Source organism: Teleopsis dalmanni, chromosome X (assembly GCF_002237135.1).
Source record: "Teleopsis dalmanni isolate 2A chromosome X, ASM223713v2, whole genome shotgun sequence".
In the NCBI taxonomy this organism is placed as follows: domain Eukaryota; kingdom Metazoa; phylum Arthropoda; class Insecta; order Diptera; family Diopsidae; genus Teleopsis; species Teleopsis dalmanni.
In genome coordinates this window covers 92,077,102-92,100,797 of record NC_051848.1, presented here as the reverse complement: position 1 = coordinate 92,100,797, position 23,696 = coordinate 92,077,102, and the positions used below count along the sequence as shown (strand labels likewise).

Genomic DNA, 23,696 nt, shown 5'->3' with positions numbered 1-23,696 from the left:
TTTATTTTTAATTCAGTTTTTCGGTTTTTTTCCTCATCTTTTAATTCTTCTCATGCACAAATAGGAGACATTTACGGTATGAAACATTATTTTAGTTTGTGGCAAATGACTGCAAAGTGACCTCAAGTCAAGTGCAAACGAAAGAGAGTCCTTTTTGCACTTTTGACTTTGGTTTGCGAAATTGGCCAACAATGTTAATTAAACGTCAGCTTGAAGTCCTTTTGCCTTTTTGTCCTCTTGGTCTATTTTTGCCGCTTTTCACTCTTTCTTGCATGCTATAAGGGACGAGTATATAAAGTAATTAAAAAATGGAGAAGTGGATGGTAATCGAAATAGGAATATATGGAAATTTTACTTTAATTTAATGTGATTAGAGTGTGAGAATAGCTATTTTCGATTTTATAAGGTTTTCAGTGCATTAATATTAAAATTTCACCAAAAAAGGCTTAAGCACAACAGAAGAATAAGAAATACTTTGGACACTAACAAAAGCCTGACAAAAGAACAAGAGAACAAGAGAATTTTAGTGACAGAGTTTGGCATTAAACTGTTCTTATATATACTCTAAATTAAATTGATTTTATTAAAAAAATAAAAGTAATACCACAAGCCAGTATAACTTTAATTGATGTATTCTGTGTTGCCTATGATCTTACAGGCATCAGTCAAAAATATGAACCTAATATTGTTGTTGTTGAGATCTATTAATGAGATAACATCAAAGGAATTACAAAGGGTATATAAGGTCAGATTGTGGGTTGGTAATGGTACTGTGACAGAGGAGACCATTATTTAGAACTAAGAATTGATTAGGGGTGTATGGAGTTTAAATTGAAGTCAACGTGGGTCAGGGCGCACACACCTAGCCACTCACATAGGGGGGGGGGTCCAAGGATCCGGTCTAGCTTATGTAGGGCGCACATTGAGAATTTATGCATTTATGCGTGACAAGCAATTGTTTTGTACATGGCTATATCCTGATATCAATTGCGCTAGGATAGTTCTTGAAGCGCGTGGGAAGCGTTGTTCTTCCCGGGAAACATTAGGCGGAAGTTTTTTGAGAACTTTGTAGCAGAGCAATGGAGTTAGTAAAAGATGTACACACAAGATGTACATATTGCTAACAACAACAGATAAACAATTTTTTGTTTGATTTTTTTCGGGAGAACAAAGTTGCACTTTAAAATGACTGAATAAATTGCAAGATATAACATTTTTATGGTGAATGAGTAAAACTTTTGTGATCATTTTTAAATTCTGACTTTTTTTTTCAAATTTTTTGCTTTGATTTCATTAATCATTGCCAGCTCAAATTTGAAAAAATTAATTTTACTATCGAACAATTGGCGTAAGCTTTCTTGTTAGGTTTTGGTTCTATTTATGAAACTTAATCTTTTTTTTTACAAAAACAATTTTGGTGTGACACCTTCACAGTTCTATTTGACATTTGTCAGATCCGTTAGATTCGTTAGATCCGTCAGACCAGATATCGTACCATACCCTGTACCATAAGCTAAAAAAATGTTTTAGTTTTAATGTATTTGAAAATGAAAATTCTCGTAGCTTCTTTTGAACTTTCTCCATAAAAGACCAACCAGAATAAGGGGTGCATTCTTATAAATAACTTTTACAAAAACAAAACAGAAATCCTCAATTTATATAAAATATTTATCACTAAAAATAATTTTTGTCCTATGATAAAAAATCAGATTCGGATAGAAAAGAGGGTAATAGTGAGAAAATTTTCATATTCACATAATTTCTTACTTTTAATCAAATGAAATCTTGGGCTAATTATACAGCGATTTCGTATATCAGGAAATACCTACAGATCTGTTACAGATTCAGTTTCTTCAAATATCATTATTCTTTTGTCTATAATGCACTCAGATAAAGGAATATATCAACCGTAATCTTTTTGTGATACATGAAATAAACAAGGCACCAGGGACACCATCTTTATAGTTAGATTGCATAATTTTCACACTTTTAGTGGTTGTTAAACGATGAAGTAAATACAGTAAAATTATATGTAAGTCTTATTAACCTTTTTGGAAAACCTATATCTTAACAGATGATACCTTGGATGACGGTTTTTTTAATAGAGGTATGTCACCGAAACAGTGCTATCAACTCAGGACCACGGAAGGGTTAGCTTTTTATATCTTTAATTTTTTAAGATACTATGTGTATTATATTATGCGATATAAAAAGTATTAATAGTTTTTGTGACTGGATGATGTTGGTCTGCGGTTTATATGTCCCTCTTCTGCTCACAATTCGACTGCTTGAATTAAACAATCTGAATTGGGTAACAAGAGTTACGTTCCATCAAGACAATATCAGGTCACGCATGTCTGTGATGACTCGCAACAAATTTAGAGAACTTGGATGGGAACTTTTGTTGTAGTCTGCGTGTAGCTCCGACCTACAAAGTTCTACACCGGTTGAATTATGAAGTTACTTGAAAAATGGCAGAAAAGTCATATACCTATAATATACTTCAATATAAAGTTTCTCACTGAAAATTAATTTTCAATAGACAATTCTTGTTCAAAAATATGCCAAAAAACGCCAGATACTTTTTATTTTACCCAATCTTTATGCAGTCGAGAATTTGATTGTCGACATATTTTTATATTTAATTCTGAGTTATAAATGATCTACCGGTCTTTTGCATATAAAATAATTGAAAGGATTTCAATATGATGATGGTGGAAAATTTGAGTAACATTCATGAGATAATTCTTATCAGTAAATGTTGGAAAGATTTTTCCTAATAGATAATACTGAATGCAAAACATTTTCATGCATTCGAATGATGTTCTACTAAGTAAAATATTGAAATAACAGAATGCAGAAAGAAAGGGACAGGGGAGCATAAGTTATTATAAACAAATGAAAAAACAATAGTAGAAATATAAATTTCCAAACTTTCGACAGAAAATGCAACAAAGAAAAGCAGTCCTTAATGTAAGCAATCACAGAGTCCTGTCAAGTCCCCAGGAACAGTTTGTTTGTATTATTTCTTCTTAATGCTTTATTTTTTGCCATACTTAAGTGCTTTACGGACTTATTGACTTTGCGTTGGTTTTGTAGTTCCGATAGAGCAACGCTCGGCAATATAAATTAAAACATAGTCAATAAAGAGTAAAATGAATTCCACAGAAAGTAATCATGTAAGGACAAAAATGAAACAAACTTCCACATTAAAATGAAATACACAGAAAATTTATTCATTTTACGAATTGAACTGAAGTATTCTTTTCTTAAAAATCAACTGAAGCAGATTTTATTGTCATTACTTATTTGTGTGTCTGTATTGCGTCTATTTTCCTATTTTATTCAAGAGGCGTACTAAAAGGGGAAGCCCTAGAATCGATGGATTTGAAAATGTTTAACTTTGAGTCCACGAATATGTTTATCTCCCATTCCACTGAATTGCTATAAAATCCATCTTAGAAAAAATTGATTACATGAGAAAATCTACGTTAACACATGAGGGGTTCTCACAGGTGGGATGTATGTTCAAGTTACTTTCTGCACCTGCAGGATGAAATTATAGTAAAATGAAGGCGAAAGGAATCTGGCATGAAAACTTAATCAAAAAATTCAAAACCTTGAAAATATGTTAGTTATGAACTCGAAGTTAATTACTGCTAAGGTAAAAATGGTAATCTGGTGAAAAATGTCGAAGGATCATTTCTCAAACCTACTACTTGACGATGGTAAGGTTGTGAATCAAAACACAGATGAATCTGAATTTTCAATTGCTGGCGATGGAATAATCGGTCCGCTTCCTGACTATGTGTAATGATGTTAAAGCAGCTATAACGCAGCTCAAAAGTAATAAAGCTCGAATCAAATCTGTTGAAATCTGATGGCAAAAAGCTGTCTAAAAGCTTACTACAGCTAAATCGTAAAATGGTCTGATAATTGCTTACTCAGGGTTGTAATTCAAATGTGCTTTGCTCATTTCCAAAAAAAAGTGATATAGTGAACAGTTCCAATTATCGTGGCATTAGTGTTTTAAAAGTGTCTGTTCTATCAAAGGTCTAGTCCGGTAAATACACTATTAACCAGATATTCACAGTGCGCACAATCTTGGAAAAGATTTAGGAAAAATAAACTAACACACAACATCTATTTTTCGATTTGAAACCCGAGTTTGACACTACGAGCAGAAACATTATCTTTTAGCTAATGAATTGAGTACAAGCCTGTGTAAATACAAGACTGTAAATATCATATGTTTAGTAATTATCAAGTAGGCTTTCAGTTACAATATAAAATCTTCTTAAAGTATTTGAAGGAGTAAAGAAATAAAAGTTTGTTGTTTCTTTAACTGGCGGATATAGTTAACGAGATATCAAGATGGCTGTGAGCAATGATACAATTTGTGCCTTCATCGATACTAGAGTAATTTCTTATAATATTTAACGATACACAGCATAATTATAGCATATGTTTCTTCGTAGACTACTATTTTGGCAATGGAATTCGATTCTGGAATAATTATTGCTGCAGATACCCACACAAGTGGTGGTCAGTACATAGATAAAACAGTGACGCAGTGGCAGTGCCGCTGATACGCAGGCTGTGGCTGATTTAGTTCAAGGTATGGTGTACTATGATAGTAACAGTTCAACAGAGTTAACAGAGATCCGCTTATGTATTACGCAGCAATGTATTTCCCCAACCTTATCTATCGCTTGCAATCTCAGTTATTAGCTGGTGTAATTGTTGCTGGCTATGATGACTCTGAAGGTGGTCACGTTTACACAATCTTACATGTTAGTATGGGGGTACCTTAGCCAATAGCTATTGAAGGTTCTGGATCACGTTTTATTTTCGTATTCGCAAAAGATAAGTATCATGCTGGAATGAAACAGGATGAATGTGTTGCTTTTGCTGTAAGTGGTATGTTAGATACTAGATGTTAAATTATTATAAAAGAATGTCAAGAGAATGCTTATTTTATTCCACAGCTATAAATCATGCACAGATCTGTGATGGTATCTCAGGTGGAGTGGTACTTATTAGCATTATTAGCTTCTGGTATAGGGCAAAGAAATTTCAAAAGTCTGCACTGGTGAAGGCTGAAGTGATGCTTTCTAACCCTCTTCTATGTTATATATTTCAATATTTTTCATTGATTCTATAAAACTTGCTTTGAAATGTAAAATTCAAAATCTTTTTATTTTAACCTTAGTACTGATATCTATATCGCTTAACCAATTAAAATTTGTCGTGCGGTGTTAATACTGGATATATTTTGTGAAACATAATCGATTAAATGTTATTGTGATATTTATATTATTGCGTTGTGATACAATACAAGTGATATTTGCATTAAGTACTAATTATTATTTTGAAAATAAAAAATACTATATTTACAAAAACGTTCTGAATTAATTATCAAGTACTCTGGGAGGTGTTTAAGTATTAAGTCTTAGTTAAGTAAATTAAACGTTAAAAGCTAAAATTTAATTTTCTTTAAACTTGAAAAATGGTGGAAATAAATACAAATAAATACTTTAACTATCAAAGCAGGTCCATTCCTGATTAATTCGAAACACACATCAAAAAATAGTCATTAACTTAATAAACCCATATTTGATTGCTTGCTCTGGAAGTGGGACTATTGACTAGTTCTGACATCATACGTGAGTTCGTTTCAAAAATCCGTTGAAGGAAAAGTGTTACTCGTATAAACCCAAAACACTACTCAGTTAACCTTAAAACCTTAACCATTAATTATCAGTTAAATAAGAGAATTTTTTTTATTTTTGATAGATAGTTTTATGGCAGCAATGATTAAGATATTCTGGAACTACAATTTCTAACAACTTTTAAGATTGTTTATCAATCTTAAGATTGTCTTTAAGATTGTTTTTCACTTGATGCAAAGGAGCCTTTTTGCGAGAGGAAGTCTTCAGCGAATACATGCTCAAACTTAAACACCGAAAGCGGTCTTTAACTGGTCTAAGCAATGCTTGCCAAATATTTTTGATTTTGTATAATTTTTGGTGGAAAGTTGATTTAATTATGGTGTTATGGTGCGTATGAGTGACGTTTTAGGAGTCTGTTAAATTAATTTTTTAAACACAATACCACACTGGAAATATTTATTTTTTAAGTAGAAATTATTGGTTAGTCCAAATCAAAATAAAAAAAAATAAAAACTTTTTAAACATATTCCTTTTTTTTTACTGAAAAATTGTATTGATGTGTTTGGTGAAAGATGTATGATAAATGTATTTCAAAAAAATACTTGTAAGGACAATGCCATCCTGAAAAATCGAAATCAAAAATATTATAAAAGAATGTTTGTAGCATATTTTTTAAAAATTCCTTCAATGAAAACAATTTCAAAAAATTTTAAAAATTAATGCCATCCTTAAAATTTTGACTTCTTAGTAATATTTAATACTGTATATAAGTAAAATACAGGAAATTAAAAAATTTTTGCGATTCATTTGGAGAAAAAAATTATGTTGAAATTTAATATATAATATTAGTACTTATATATGAACAATCTTTTAGTTCAATCAACTATCTTCAAAACGCAATAAATTTTGAGTTTCTGCCAAATATAGAACCTGAGATATGGCCGTTTAAAAATGTATCAACAATGCCAATTCTCAAAACCTCATGAATCAATATCTTCTTAAAAAAAATATTTTCCTGAGATACGGGATGAAAAGAAAAATTTCACCCCAATCGAAAGTGATGAGATCAGATTTGTAAAAGAATAACCTACAGCTTTTGCAGCTTACACTACAAGTTCGAGAGCTGGGAGAATGGGAGATCCATTTACTACTATAACCTTGCAAATATAACTTAAAGATAACTTGCAGTTAATACAATTTCATGTTTTCATTCTCCCCTTCTTGTCTACCATTTAGTACAATACTGATTTCAAAGCTTATAAATAATATTATTGCCTTAGACGAACTTACGGACTTACCTGGCACAATGATGGTGTCATTTTTAGTCCAATAGTTGATGGATTTAGGATACGCTTCCGATTGACATTCCAATGTAATATTCTGGCCAATTGCCGCACCAACTAATTGATTTTGTATCCAAATCATGGGTGGAACTGCAACAAATCCAATGAAAGTGAATCAAAGGCGAAATCGCATCAAATAAGTGAGAATGAATAAATTACGTGCAAGCAAGTGAATGCAGCAGCAGCAAAGGAGAGTGTTGTAGAGAAACGAAAGAAGTGAGTAAAGTGAAAAATGATGAATGTGGAAGCAGCAGGAGAAATGAAGCGTACAAATGTGTGGTGCCTTTGCTTGTGTGTGCTTGTGTGTTTGTGTTTGTGTTTGTGCTTGACAAAAGTTTAACTAATGACAAAATGAGAAATTTTATTTATGCAATGTAAACCAATTGGAAAGGCAAAAAAAAAGACAAAACCAAAAAGAAAACAGGCGAAGAAATGAGATTGCTGATAACCTTTGCATGAATGCAAGTGTTCCCCTGCCCGCCGCACAACCGACAAATCAAAACACAACTGACAAAATCAATTTCCATTTTCTGGCCACTTGCAGTTAAGGTATGTGCTCAAGCCTTATGTACTGGAATTTGTATATATATATATATGTGTGTGTGTGTGTGTGTGTGTAACTCTTGTCTTCCTCACTTCGTGTTTACTCTCCGCACATCACTTTTGCCAAATCGTTTTAATTATTCAAAAAATCACATCAAATGCACAGCACTTCGGTTTCGTTTTGTGTTTGTGTGTGGGTTTGTGTGTGTGTGTTAGTACTTTATTTTTATTTTTCAATTTTGCTTGAAGTTCTTAACATTTTTTTTTCTTTTCTTTTTGAGTTTGTTTTTGCTTTTGTGCTTTTGGTTCGTGTGAAAATAGTGAAGAATATTTATTTTAGAGAAAATGTTTACATGTTTGTTTGCCTTTGTAGTCATTTTGCGCTACTTTAGTGCAGTGCAAAGCGAATGGGCTGTGCAGGGGGTGTGAGTATAATAGTTGTGCTCTGCACAATATCGGTGTGAACAAACAACCAAATATTTTTTCAACAAAGTAAGTTGAGTTGAGTAATTTAAGTTTGTGCTCTTATTTTTTTTTTTGTTGTTCTTTTGCTGTTTTTCGGTATTTTTTTGGGTTTTTTATTTGGCCTTTTTTAGTGTTGTGTTATTTGAAAGGGCTTAAACAGTGGTGATGGCACTGGAAAAAATGAATTTAATAATTAGAAAATTAATTAGGAACCCCACACTAAATTTTAGTATTAAAGAGAGAGGGAAAAAAAATTTAATTAAAACATGTGAATGGAATGAGAGAATGTTTTCTTTTTAAAATTTTTAAATATTTCATTGAAATGATTCTTTTAATGATTTATCTTTTTTATGGCTGATTTATTGAGAATCTAACAATAGTTTTCAAGATTTTAAGAACTCTCTGGAACTTGAAGCGTTATTAGTAAAACATACTAAAATTTTTATTAGAAGGAAATTGCGAACTTTTAAGGAAGCAATACATTAATTTTTTTTATTTGCATTTCGGTATGCCCTCGAGTATATCCACAACTAACTCGCCCAGTATTACTCGCTCAGTTGCACTTTTTGTTACATTTTCGTAATTTGCTACATATTTCTAAATAAAAGTTCCACTAAATCCTGACACACACTTACATTCACTATTCACTAGAAATTTATTTGCTGTTTGTGTTTGAGCTTGTGTTTGTGTTTGCATTTGCTAAATGTTTTTGTTATTTTTACTAAATGCCAAATATGACCGGCAGCGGTATACATGCATATTTCATAATTCAATGAACCTGCTCAACTGGTATAAAAATGGTATAAGAATGGCATAAAAATGAATGAACTCGCATTTGAAGCCAGCAAGAAAGCATACATATGCAAATTCAGTGCCACAAGAGCAGCAAGAGCAGCAAATCAACAACTCATTCCGCATTAACTGTACGTTTCATACTCCATTAAACTCCTTCTTCTACATTGCATGTTGCAATGTGGCTCCCAAACGTATACACACTCACACATATATGCACACACGCATATGAGCGTTTGTTCATTGGTGTGCATTTTCTTCTACGATTGCTACTAAATATGTAATTACATTGAATTTATGCTCACACAAAGCTAGACAAAAAATCGACTTAAAATTTAATAGTAAAGAGAGCAATATTCTAAACACAAAAACAAAAACAAAAACAAAAACAAAAAACACAGACAAAAAACAAAATGAAAAACATACTACATGAAAGTTAGAAGTTAGTCAAATTAGAAGTTAATAAAAAGCAAAATGAAACTTAATGAAATAAATCTCTGCCTAAAAGAATTGTTAATAAAATTAAAAGCATATTTTTAAGCGCATGCATGCATCATTTTTGACGTGTGTTTGCACACAGGCGTTGCCTGTATTGTGCAGCTTATGCTGTACTGTGCTCTGTTATGTTGTGCCGTGTAGTTGTTTGTATGCACTGAGAATATCCAATTACACGTTTTTGAAAACGCCCGCAAAAATGCTTTCTAGTATATTTTATAGTTCGAATTAAGTGCAATAATATTGTTGTATTTGTTTTAGCTACAAATTTAATATTGTGCGCCACTGCACAAAAGTGCTTCATGTGTACAATATTTGTATGAATGTGTGTGTTTGTATAATTTTTTAATTAAATTGCAATACTCACAGTGTACAACAAGCATGACACGCTTGCTGACCGTCGGTGGTATGCCGTTCGATGCGATGCAGAGATATGCGCCCATATTCAATCGATTCACTTTCGATATAGTCAAATAGGATCCATTGTAGCTGATAACTGTAAAATAACAATAAGAAGATATAGTGTTCTGAGAAGAGTGTGTAAATTTTAGTGCAAATGCGGAATGGAATGGAACACAAAACAAATTTATTTTAATATGAATGTATTAATAAATATAAATTTACTCATGTACAGACTTATATGTTATATGCACGCAGTTGTACAGTTGCACACGTTTACGCAGTCAAGTACGTCAGTCTTCGATCTGTGGAGTATTCATTGACGCTCATACATACTCGAGAGCATAAAATGCACAAAATTTTAGCCACAGAATTTTAGTCGAATTAAATAAAATGGAGTATGCAGAATATTTTTGAGCTAAACTCCATGTGTTCTCTTCTATTTACACAATATTCCAATACTTGAATACAGGGTAAGCAATCAGATAATGATAACAAGTAATGAAACAGATAATGAATAACAAGGACGGATGATGTAGTAGAAGTGCCACAATAGATGATAAATCCGTAGGATGACACATTGGTAGCGTCACTATTGAAAAATCCACATAAATTTTAAAAAGTGGCAACTTCCAACTGGCAGTGGCGGTGACAGTGACAAAATTTCAAGACAATTGAATAATCATTAATTTAGATAATACAACAACAGAACAATAAATTTAAAGCAATTTGGTGTATTGATTTATTATTGCTTTTTGATGCAGAAAATATCCATACAGCAAAAGCTGGGCTTGATAAGAGTTACCAGGAGTTTGTTCCATCGAAACAAATGATGTAGAAGTGGTCCAGTGAGTTTAATCGCAGCCGAATGCCGAACGTGTTAGTTTTCCAAAGGAGGTAGTGATGCCAGAAAACATCGAAAAAATCCTTAAACTATTTTTGCGAACCATGAAGTGAAGTTATAGAAGATAGCTGACACCTTAGAAATTTCTAAGGAATATGTTGGATTCATTTTGTATTTAGCTGTAATCCCACCCCCTTCATTACTATCCTTTCCACCTAATTCATGCCTTTGCTGGCTTAGATGAACCTAGTTCAGTAGGTATTAAGTCTATCTATTTTCTCTCTCCCGTGATTACTGAAATGAAGTTTCCACATTGCTATGAGAATCTTCTCCATTCATTCCTAAGAGGTGTTTTAGTGGGTTATGTCTCACACTGTGGCTTTCGATGCTTTCCACCTACTGCAAAAAAAAAAAATTGTGTATAGATCAGTGGAGCGTGTCCAAGAGCGTTTTTTTTTCTTTTGTCATGAATTACAGAAGTTTGAAAAAGATATGCGGCGTTTGAAAAGGAAAAGAAATTTAGTATAGGTCTCAACTGCTAACAATTTCCGAAGGAGTTTATTAAAGTAATAATAATGTGATAATAATAATAAACAGAAGAGAATCAAGAAATATTGATCCTGAATTTAATACCAAATAACAAACTTAACATTAACTTATTTAAAATTCCACTGTTACATTTTATTGCACCCCAGTGAAAAGGGTAAGAATATTTCCGAGGTAATGCATGTCTGTCGTGATTGCCGATTAAAATCTAGTAAGCACCACCCGATATGTTTTGGAGCATGTATGATAGTGAGTAATCTACAATTGCGACATTCTCCCTGAGATGTGAATATGGTACCATGGGACTCAGGGTTTATAGCTTTAACTGTTCTGATCACTCAAGATTGGCCCTTTTAATATAACGGTATTTATCACTGTTTTGATATGAAATCACATTTAACAATGTTATGCTGTTTCTCATATGAGAATAGAGGAGAGGAGAGGTGTTAGATGGATCTCGCTTGCTCTCAAGAGGAAATTATATCCACATGTATAGCTTCAACTAGTGCCTATACAGTTCCTTGGAATTTCAATAGCAGCATTTATCGTTGCATCATACAGATACGTGTGTTAGGAACAATGTAGTGTTGAGGAAGGTGATCACGTTAAAAAACTATGGACTCTGGGACATCTCATCTGAAATTCATTCAAAAATGCATTTATCTTTATTTATAATAATTTCAAAAATATGCACATAGTATACGATTGTTATAAATGAAATGTTTCCTCAAATATTTATTGAAATATTCAGAAAATAATAAACCGAAACTTTCGCAAAATATCAATTCATCTGACCAATGGTAACTATTTGTCTCAGATATTTGCATCATTTCGTTTTATTTGCATTTGATGTTCTTGGGTAAAGGTATTGTTTCATTGTTTCATTGTTTCATAATTCCGAATACTTACTGCAGACTTGGTTGGGATTTTAGTTGTCGGCGGTACTTATCCAAAAATTTACTTCAAAGCAAATATAAATGCTATGAATTCAATTAAGCTGCCCAGATATCATGCTCATATCTACGTCCTACTGCCAGCAGATCCATAAGGATATAAACTATCAAATTAAAGTCACCCTGTTGCCAGTCGAAAGCATTTAGTGTGGCATGTTGAATTTTTGATTACTTTTGTATAAATTGCTTATCAATGCTTAAGTATAAGTGTGTATGTGCTGCGTGTGTACATTGAAGTCGTCTGCGGTTATGCGCTTCTGCAAATTTCGTGCAGATCTGGCAATGCTGTGTGTGCCGTGAGTGCCGTGTGTGTTCATTTAAATACATTTGCTTTAGTTTCAATTCAAATTCATGTAAAATTCAATTGATTTTCATTTGAATATTTTCTTCATTTTCGGATTTTGGAGATTTGAACATTTGATTTTAGTGTTACTCTGTTGATACTGTACAATCCCTACAAGCACACAAATGCACATATCGAGAAATGAAAAAATCCTCAGAGTAGTTGGTTACTTATATAAATATGTATGCGTGCATGCATACAATTGAATGTATGTAAATGTGCATGCATGTAAGAATGCATAGTTTGGCAAATTTACATCGTCTATGCTTTGAAAATTGGTTAAGAGCGTATAAACGTTTGCATGAGTGGCAAATTATTTAATTTTTAAATTAGGTTTTTTATTTTTGTCTTTAAATTTAAATTAAAATTCGTGTGAAATGCAATAAACTGCAAACAAGTACGAATAAGTGACTTGCCCTGCTTTTTATGATAGACACCAAAAGGACGTTTAAGTTACACGCCATTCAATCTAAGATGTGAGGGTGTTAATAATTGAAAATTACACTTATTGAAAAACAAAAAGATCACACCGATGTTTTTGAGTTCGGCATAACAATATATATCTGCTGATATCTGATTTTGTTTAACACTCTTGTTGGACCATTCATCGGTAATAATGCACTTATTCAAAGAAATAATATGCTGGCTTAGATAAACCTTAGTATTAAACTTCATCTCAACTCTATTTCCTAATTACCGAAATGAACTTTCCTACACGGCTATTCGGGTCGGGAGTAGAAAATCTCTCCATTCACTCTAAACAGATAGTTAGGGTCAGGGGTAGAAAATCCCTCCATTCATTCTTAACAGATAGTTTTAGTGAGTTGAAGTCTCACAATGTGGTTGTCGATGGTTTTCGCCTACCTACTAGAATTTACTTACTGCTGTCCTTCGCTCGTAGCGGAGCATAGGGCTTTAAGGATTTCTCTAAAGCTAATTATATTGCCTGCTTATCTCGCAATTTGATTCCAGGTGAGCTGTGTGACTTTAGCTGTGTACCTCCTGGTTAACGGCTACCTTCTGTATTACAATGTAGAACTTGTGTGGCCGATACACTTCAATTTTCTTCTTTTAATTTCAGTGGCAAATTGTATTTGTTTCGTGCCGTCCCATAGATCAGTATTGGATATAGGGTCTAGCCACCATATATTTAACATTTATTTATGAATACTTGTATGCGCGATTGAATAGAAGACGTGATTTCTACGTTTCGCACACATAGAACAACGCTGACTTTACGTTCGAGTGATATATTCAAATCTTAATACGGGGACTTATTTAGTTTGACTTCCATACATTGTTCAATTGTCCGACAGCTGACTTGGTTAACCAGTCTCAGTCGAGCCGAGTCTTCTGTTCAGCATCATCATTATACGTGCTCATTTGCATCATTACCAGTTCTGATGGATGGAGGATTCTGAATAGTCTAATCGGTACACATTAATGTTGTTTTTTCATGGGTTTCGTACAGGGCGTCATTGGATACACAGGAACTTAGTGTGTCAATTTTGTTCTGTAACTGGGAAGTTTTATATCTTAGGAGACAGATATCATCTTCATACTCAACATTGCCAAGTTTGCTAAAGAGTGTCCATTGTATTCCGATGTTATCGCTTCGCACATAACACATGATGTCCGTTCATTGCCAACATAAAGAATACTGGTTGTACAATGATTTGATGATGTTAAAAAGTTTAACTCTCGCCTTGTGAGAGTATTCCATAGGCACTCTCTAACCATGCTTTCAGAAACTTTTTTGAAGTAAATGGAAACAGCGTACACTGAGGTCCTTAACTCGTTACATTGCTCGAAAATAATACGCATAGTGTTAATTAAATCATGGTTTGGTCTAATGCTGTATCGAATTTCTTGTAGAATTCCTACCACATCTGCTGACATTCTTGATGGAATTATCTAAAAATGTGTTTTACTCGGTATGAGGAGTAATATAATACCTGAATAATTATTGTAGTCTTTTAAGCACACTTTTTGAGGAAGTTGACTTTTTTGGGAATAGTGAATATGACACTATTCACACTTTTGATGGAAAATCTAGTAGAAACTAAAAGTTGTTTTAGACTAACATGGCACAATTTACATTTTTTGTTTTTTTTTAGAATGATTTCTGCACCATCAAATCAACAACCATCGAAATGTTACGGCTGACTCCCAGACATATACGAACTAAAATGCCCCCTCTTCGGAGAGATTTATTTTAGCTGCGATCATTCTCGCTTTACTTCGGAAAGGGTCTCTTTTATATTAGTTTCTTAAACTATGCTCTTTTTATTTACGAACTGCGTCTACTAGTCAAGTTTCTATTACGCCGTTGTAAGTGTGTTCTTTTGGGTTTGAGGACTTTAATCACTTACGACAAATGATGTCTAGAAGTGGTGTGAGAAAAGCAACATATTTATGTCTCAGCCGAATTTGCCAGCCAATGGATTCAAGCTATCATTGCATCCATTGAAACTAACATATACATATAAACCTTTTAAAATTTAAAATAAAAAACCAAAATCTATATTAGAGCGTCGCCAGAATATTTTTAACAACTTTGAAACTACTAAATAAGCTTCTCTTGTTACTGTTAAGCTTTTTAATTTAAAATAAGATGGCTTTTCGATTCTAACAACTCTTTTTAATTAGGTTGCTGGTATTATATGTATATATAATAAAATTGGTGGAGCATTCCAACCTTTTAGCACAACTTTTTTGCACAATGTTACACTCAAGATTGCTTAAGGTGGAGTTTTTAGCTTACTTAAAGAAGATACAGAACATTAAGGTGATGTTAACCTTAATGTAAGTATTTACATATATTTTATCGAATAATTGTTCTATACAGTCGCTTAATACAACAACCGTAGCTTGTCTCAAGCAAGTTAGAGTTTACATGCGATGTGGCCAGAAGTGAATGGAGTAACAACGATATATCTTATATGATTCAGTAGGTGTGCGTTAGCTCATATACAGAAAAGTTGATGCAATAACGACGATATATGTAAACTGACTTAATAAATGGGAGAAGCTTCCCGACATAATGTAGGTGATAGGAACATTGGCTACTGTCCAATAACAGCAGTCTGCAGAAAATTATTGTTTCTAATTACGGATACATTATTTTTAGTAGCTGAAAACTTTTAAACGACTACGTATTTATCCAATAAAGAAAAGGAATGATAAGAACATAAGATTTTGGATCTTTACATGATATTTACACGTAAATTTAACCTTAAAAATAAAAAGTATTTTTTTATGTTTCTTTAAATTTTATATAATGTTTGTGGAAGATTTGTGAAAATATATGAAAGACTTTTTAACAAAAGAATTTATGAAAAATAAAAATTTTTGCAAACAATTATTAATTAAACACAAAAAAATTTAGAAGCAACAGTGCAAATGCAAAAACTAGGCACAAAAAAAAATGATATGTAATGATTATTTGAATGAAGTATGTGTCACGAGTCGAATTGGACTTGGTTGAATTGTATCAGAAACTTTCTGCTTTAAAGCTCACTTAAGCTTTATTATAATATACATAATATACATATACATAATTATATACATATAACAATTCGTTCAATAATGTGTGTGACTGACACATAGATGGCGGCACTAATACTAAATAAATATTTTTTTTCGATCATACACACCATAATACACGAACATTTGGGTATGAAAAAGGTGTTTTCCAAATGGGTGCCGCGTTTGCTCACACCGAAGCAAAAACAACAACGAATCGATGATTTAAAGAGCTGTTTGGACATGTTTACGTGCAATAAGTCGGAGTGTTTTCATCTGTACATCACGATGGATGAAACATGGATCCACCATTTCAATCCAGAGTCAAATCGGCAGTCTGCTGAGTGGCATGCAGCCGGTGAAAGCCGCCCAAAGCGACCAAAGACGCAGCAGTTGGCTGGCAAGGTTATGGCGTCTGTATTTTGGGATGCGCATGGAATAATATTCATCGACTATCTCCAGAAGGGGAAAACCATCAACAGCGACTGTTATATAGCGTTATTGGAGCGTTTTAAAGACAAAATCGCAAAGAAACGGCCTCATATGACGAAGAAAACAGTTTTGTTCCACCAAGACAATGCACCGTGTCACAAGTCGATGAAAACGATGGCAAAATTGAACGAATTGAGCTACGAATTGCTGCCGCACCCACCGTATTCTCCAGATATGACCCCGAGCGACTACTGGCTCTTCGCAGACCTCAAAAAGATGCTTCGTGGTAAGAGATTTGGTTCAAATGATGAAGTAATCGCCGAAACTAACGCCTATTTTGAAGGCAAAGAAAAATCGTTTTACAAAGGCGGTATCGAAAGATTGCAAAAGCGTTGGAATGATTGTATCTCCCTAAAAGGGTACTATGTTGATGAATAGAAACGAATTTTGTCAAAAAAATGTGTTTTAATTAGTTAGTCACACACATTATTGAACGAAGTATTATATTATTAAATTATTTTATTATATTCTTTATTATTACATTTTAGTGATAATAACATTTTCAGTGTAAAACTTCATTATTTAGTCAATGATTTTGATGGATTATTTTTGTCATATGCATATCGTTTCTTTCTAATATGAGAAGGAGGAGGAGATATTAGTCTGTAGATGACTAATTTTTAAATATATTATGCCTGCAGTTATTCAAAAACAAATCTATTAGACCGAGCCATTCCTGTTTTGCTTTTCAAGTTCGAGTGTTGTCTTAGTTCAATATAGAGAATGTCCTTCCTCACTACTTAGCTGTCATAAGGGAATGACTGCACCATGGGAAGCAAAATGCCCTAATAGGTAAGTAAGCCAAGATATTAAATGACTCTAATATTAAGAATGCACATAATATTGTCTGTCAGATGCAATAGAATATTATTTGTAAAACTTTCACCTCATATAAAATCAACTAGAAATAAATAAAAAAAAAATAAACTAAACAATAAACTATAAACGACAATAAAGACAAGAACAACAACAACAACGACAACAACAACAACGACAACGACACATTGAACACAATTTTTGGTTTGTGCTTTGGATATATGCAATATAAAGCGCTTACAAGCCCAGCACGAAAGTTTTCACATGAAAAATTTAAATAACAACAACAATAACAGCAATTCCAATAATAACAATAAAGCCAACAACGCCAACAACGCCAACAACACCAAACAAGCAACCAAAAGCAGTAATAACAATAAATAGAACATAAAAAAATTATTCCCCTTTGCTTGCTTTAGCACCCCAAATAAAATCATAGAAGACTACACAAAAAAATACAAAAAAATACAAAAAAATAAAACCAAAACAAAAGGCAAAAGCAAAAGCAAAATAAATGCAGAACTTGAACCACAAAACACTGAAGAATTTTGTAATAGCAAAAGTTCTGATGTTGTTGTTGTTAATTTTATTGTTGTTAGTGTTGTTATATTCATTGTTATTTTCAAAGTTATTGTGCTTGTTGTTATTCTTGTTTGCTGTTCTTTTGTGGTGGTTTTTAAAATGGCAAAATAACAAGAAGAAGCACAAAATGCAGCAATTGCAGGTGTGCAAAAATAAAAACTCAAAAAAAAAAAAAACAAAAAAAAACAGATGACAAAAACACTAACGAAAAGAAAAGCAAATCAAGAAAAAAATTTTAAAATGGCAGTGCATGGAAATGGAAAAAGTAGTGGAAAAAAAAGGAATTAGAAAAATGGTAGTAAAGGGATTTGTGTCCTGCAAGGAGAGCGCAGCAAATGCAATTGCACATAAATAAATTAAACCTGATGGGATTTTAGCTATTTTGTTGTTATTTATTTATGTTGTTGTTATTGTTGTTGTTGTTTGTGTGGTTGTGGTAATGGTTGATGTTGTTATTATTATTGTTGTAATGTTCATTTTTATTTTTTTCAATTGAGTTTATGTTTATATTTATTATTTTATGTTCTTAGTGCTGTGAACCTTTAGATTTTCGCTTCACTTTATTTCGAGAATTGCATATAAAATATTTTCTCCCCCGCAATTTTTCATCTTATTCCTTCTGAATATTTAAATATTGTATCTTAAACAAATTAGTAAATGATTTTATTTACTTAACTTAAAAAGTGTAATGAACCCGGTTTCTCAGTCTCATTGACAAGCAATTTTGCATTTCAAACAAGACAAGAAGATATTTGTACTAAACGTAGATACTTTCTAGCCACAGAAGGGAACATACTCCACAAATCCACTTACCACAAATCAAAATTTGCATATGAAAAACGGAAACGCTGTCGCAGAAGCAGTAAGCAGTATTGAATACGTTTAATAAAGAAAACCCACTGCAATCCAAAGATACATAGACTATGCACCTTCACATAGATACCACATAGATACTTTTGATAACGAGAATTCTCTTTTCCAAAAGAAAAGCAAATCCAAAAACGACAATATGGGCAAATAACCTGCTTAACCAGTGGCCAATAAGTCCTTAGCTCACCAACACTACCGAATTGGATGCTATTTTGCTATTTGGCATAACATCATTTAAGATCATAGTTTATCAGAGCACATATACATGTAACGAAATATTAAGATTTTATCATTAATTAAGTAATTAATTAAGTAATTAGTTTTAAAAATAATAAAGATTTTTGGCGCTCTAATATATTGATTGGTAAGTTTGTAGAGTGGCACATTGTCAGTACCACTAATAAGCCCTTATATAAGCCATTATATTTTAAAGAAGTGGCATCTTTCGCATGCCAGTGGCAACTCGTCAAAATTTCCTGACAGGTGAATGATTACTAAGTTGGTTTTTTTCTTAACTTTAACTTAACCCAGCAAATCCGTTCATAAGCTTTCTGAGATAATATTAGTTCTCCGCAAGTATATGCAATTTTCACTAATGCGACTATTTATCAAATGTTCTTTAGAAAAGAAAATGCCTGCAATATTCCTGACATATACAGAATGGACTTGAATAAATCAGTTGCAAAGGTATATATATTTATTAAGGTATATGGACGGAAGGTGCAACAGATTCGAGCTGATTGATTTATTTTGAAAGGTAAAAAATTTATTTTGCTGTTTACAACAAAACAGAAAAACTCTTTATCATTAACCCTAGTAGCAAGACAACCTAATCAAGAAGAATTGTTACAACCATCTTGAATGGGTTGAAACTGCTTGGTGACAATCCAATATTGGTGGTGGAGTGTGCTATTTTAAAAATTACTATTCATGCTGAAATCATTAGTAGTAGAATGAAATTGCTTGATTTCGCATCATGATTGACATTAGTACCATAACATCGTATTTTTTCGAATCACATACCATATAACAAACTATTAAATTAATTGTATGATATCGGGTAACTTCCAATATGGATTGAAGTGGATTTTAAAATCTCAATTTTTTGGCAACAAACATATTCTAACCAATGAAGCTGTACGAAAAAAACTTTACAAAACGTCTCCAAATTCTACAAATTCCACATAACTGGAAATGAATGTCTAAAATTAAGTCATTTTAGGCACAATACACATGCTTAAATACTTAGAGACTCTTATTTGTAAGGCATATATATAGGTCGGTTCGCAGATCACCATCATGGAATACCATAATCTTGTTGAACCTGGGCATTCTTTCCCATATCTCTAGTGATTCTGCTTAACGTATTAGCCTAGGTATTTAATGCGCTACAGTTTTGTGACTTCGACTCTAGGCTTAAGCGGATATAGCTGATTCTATCTTGTCTGAAATGTGTTTATATTTATAATTTAAATCATATTCTTTTCTTTTTTTTTTTAATAGCAGTTAATGAACTTAACTAATTGGGTATTAGGATACATGGCATCAAGGTTTTGGCGAAATCAAATTTTTTAAATAAGACATCAAAAAGTTCAGTTTTGCTATATAGGTAGATGAAGTAGTTAGTTCAGTTAACAAAGAAAGCAGTTTTGATTCCATATTTCTCGTTATTGTGGATAGAAGGCTCTACATATAATAAACGCGAGTACCTGACCAATATTAATGTTAGAAATATCTCTGATGTGCTAAGAAATGGGGCGCTAAGTTCAAACTTAGTTCAAGGCAAGCTTGGACAAGGACACAACAAGTGCTTCGGTGTATCATCCTCGAGCTCCAGTAGACACGTACTACAGGTAGACCTAGCTAGGCTCCATGTCGTCGTATTGCTAAGTATTCAGTTAGGACAGATATTATCTTAGATACTTCTGATTTATTTCTATCTACCAAATCAGAGCTTTTACAATTGGAGTATAAGGGACATGTACATAGCTTTTGAACTGATTGCTGGTCATGAATCTATTCAGTTTGTTCATTTGCGTTTATTTTACAATAAAACTATATTAGTTTTGCTATTATCATGGTTATGTGAATATATTCGATAATTATTTATGTTTACTTACGTCAGATCTTCAAAATTCGAGTGATATATATCTTTAATCTATAATTTTGTAATGGCGGCGTATGGAAGGTGGGCGTGTTTGTTGGCCGATCCGTAAGATACACCAAAATATTCGATTTCAAATCTAACCATTATTCTACTAAAACTATTAACAGCGGACAGGTGCAACACATAGACATGTTGACTATATAATTTCGTAGGACAACAAAAGGATACGCTTCAGTATACACCAACACAAATGCGGCTGAATGCACCGCATCATTATTTTGTGTATTTAACTTATTTTAATAATCAAACAATGCCGCAAAACATTTTCATCATTGGCCAAAAACATTTGCTCTACTTTGGCAGGCATTGTTGTTCGGTTGTTAGGTGCACTTGTTATTCTAGTAATGGTGCACTGGTCGTTTCCCCATGGTTTTCGTGGCAGGAAGTATACAGCAGTATTGCACAGACCAACGCAATGCACTATGCTCACAAGTGCATTTTTAAATAATTTTCGAATTTTTCGGAAATTCTTTTCTGTTATAATTAAATTGATGTGAATACATACACCCGTTGCGACTGCTGCCAATTCTTTGACATAAACAATACATACAACCAATTTCAGTTCGAAATTGGTGTACCCAAATTTAAAATCCCACCCGTATGCATACACTTAACGATTGGACAACTGCATCAATGATGTGCGCACGCCACCCTCCAACACTGCCAATGACACTGCCCCAGCCACAGCCACATACCTTCTGAACCGTTTGGCATCGGAATCGGCTCGCCACCCTCACGTCGCCATGTTATCGTTGGTGTCGGTGATCCAGTAGCAGCACACTTCAATGTTACATTGGAACCTTCGCGCTCCACCATATCGGTACTGGTTGGATAATCTAGTATATCAGGTGGAACTGTTCGCATTGTGAGTAGTATCATTTTATTTTTGTTGTATTGTTATTGTTGTTTGTGGTAGTCATGTTGCAACAGTTGCCAGCATAAGAATAATATTAGCAACAGCAAATGAAGAAGGACCAACAGCGGTTTTAGTGGCATCCACAATGCAAAGTTGACGTTGTTGATGGTAGCAAGCATATGAAATATAGAAAATTAATGATAATTAGAAATATTTAGTTAGCTTCATCATTTTATTTTATTATCAATAAATTCATGTTATAAATTCACAATATTTTTATAATAAATGTTTGTTTATTTTATATGTAAATTATCCGGATATATCAAATAGACTTAAAACTATATTATTATCAAATGTAATGCACTTTTTGAGCTCTTACAATATAATGACTTTATGCCATCGCAGAACATTCAAAATTATAATTGCAACAACAGCTGACATAAACAGACTGCTGAGCTGACTGCGCTCATATGACAATATAGCACAGTGCAGCGAATAGAAAAAAGTTATTATGGTGTTATTAATGCGCATTTTCCATACAATAAACTTCGTATACTTTTTAGACTGAGAGAATATTGATAAGACATTTAGACATTCAATAAAAATATAGAACATAGGATTCGATTCATAGATTTTTAAATGAGACGATACGATGATTTTGAGTTTGACGAACTTTATTTTAATGCACCGAAGCTATTTTTTCAGAGACTTAGCAGCAATAACGTAACCCGGTGGATGAGGAGAGAGCGCAGATTGGTATAGAGGATTGATCGCTAATTCGAGAATATAGTCTGCATATAATATATTGCAAACACACTGCGAAAAAATACCCCCTAGTATATTCCTTTCTTGACACAAAACTGACTGTTTAATACTGTCCTATATATATCAAAATATCAGATATCAAAATATCTCAAAATAAAATTAAATCAATTTAATTATTTTATTTATACAAAAATGTATGAAATTATATTTATTCAACAATTATATCCAACATGCATACAAGTAAGAGTTGTATATATCTATAATAGGGCACAATAGACCCGATTGTCGCAGTGCCGCATCCCTTCTTAATAATAAATAAATATATCTATAATATTGGGTGATATTGTTAAGTATTTACTGTTTTTTGTCACTATATAGTGTTGGTATATACATATCTGGCAACACTAAACCCATTATGTTAAAAAAAGTCATAATTGAAAGGCGACACTTAAGGCCACATTTTTTTGTAATGTTAGTTGTGTGACTTCTCACTCGTGTATAAAGCTGTACGAGTATTGATACAAAATATTGATTTATGGATGATGAGGATTGGATTAAATATGATAAAACCCAATGCAAGCGATTGGTCAAAAGTCGGTGACACTCCAGAAATAACTTTAGAACCTGAATTGACGGTAAATAAGGTTATGTTGAGTGTTTGGTGGGACAAACAGTGAATTGTGTATTACGTGCTCCTTTAAACTGGTAATTTGGTCCTCTACTACGTACAGCTTGACTGCTTGAACGAAACAAACGAAGAAAATCGACCAGAATTGGCCAATAAAAAATGAGTTGTGCTTTACCATGACAATGCAGACCAAACACATTTCGATAACGCGGAATAAATTGACGGGACTTGGTTAGGAAGTTTTGATGCATTAACCGTCCGACTACCATTTGTTTCAGTCTTTGCACAATTCTCTTATTGGTAACGGAGACAATAAAGCAGCAATCTAAGCATTGCATATTCGAAACTCTTCTCAAGACTTTTGTCCTACTGTTCAATAGCAGATTACAAGTAAAAATTGTGTAGTGTTATTTGGGGTCCTGATTCTATTGAAGTGAATTGAAATAATTCGGCAACAATCGTGCAAAACTTTTGGGGCTAAGTTTTTTATGAGAGACCTATTGATTTACAATTGAAAGAACACCTTTAAATACAGTATTTCTGCCATTGATAAGACTACTTGCTTACTATATAAATATTGTATTTGTATGATTCAGAAAT

General features: G+C 32.8%; 1 protein-coding gene and 1 long non-coding RNA gene across 2 annotated transcripts in view; one reads left to right on the top strand and one right to left on the bottom strand.

Annotated features, from left to right (window-relative positions):
• The window catches only part of LOC119687972 (neurotrimin), a 114,901-nt gene that overhangs the window by 39,527 nt on the left and 51,678 nt on the right, over window positions 1-23,696 (bottom strand). The window contains exons 4-6 of the mRNA XM_038102544.1: window positions 21,543-21,701; window positions 9,678-9,806; window positions 6,971-7,105 (exon numbers count right to left, since the gene is read on the bottom strand). Coding sequence (XP_037958472.1) covers window positions 6,971-7,105; window positions 9,678-9,806; window positions 21,543-21,701 — 423 coding nt within the window. The remainder of the gene's footprint in view (window positions 1-6,970; window positions 7,106-9,677; window positions 9,807-21,542; window positions 21,702-23,696) is intronic.
• LOC119687974 lies at window positions 4,340-5,111 on the top strand. Its single transcript, XR_005253295.1, has 4 exons — window positions 4,340-4,419; window positions 4,479-4,618; window positions 4,684-4,920; window positions 4,989-5,111. It is a non-coding gene; the product is annotated as an uncharacterized LOC119687974 (long non-coding RNA).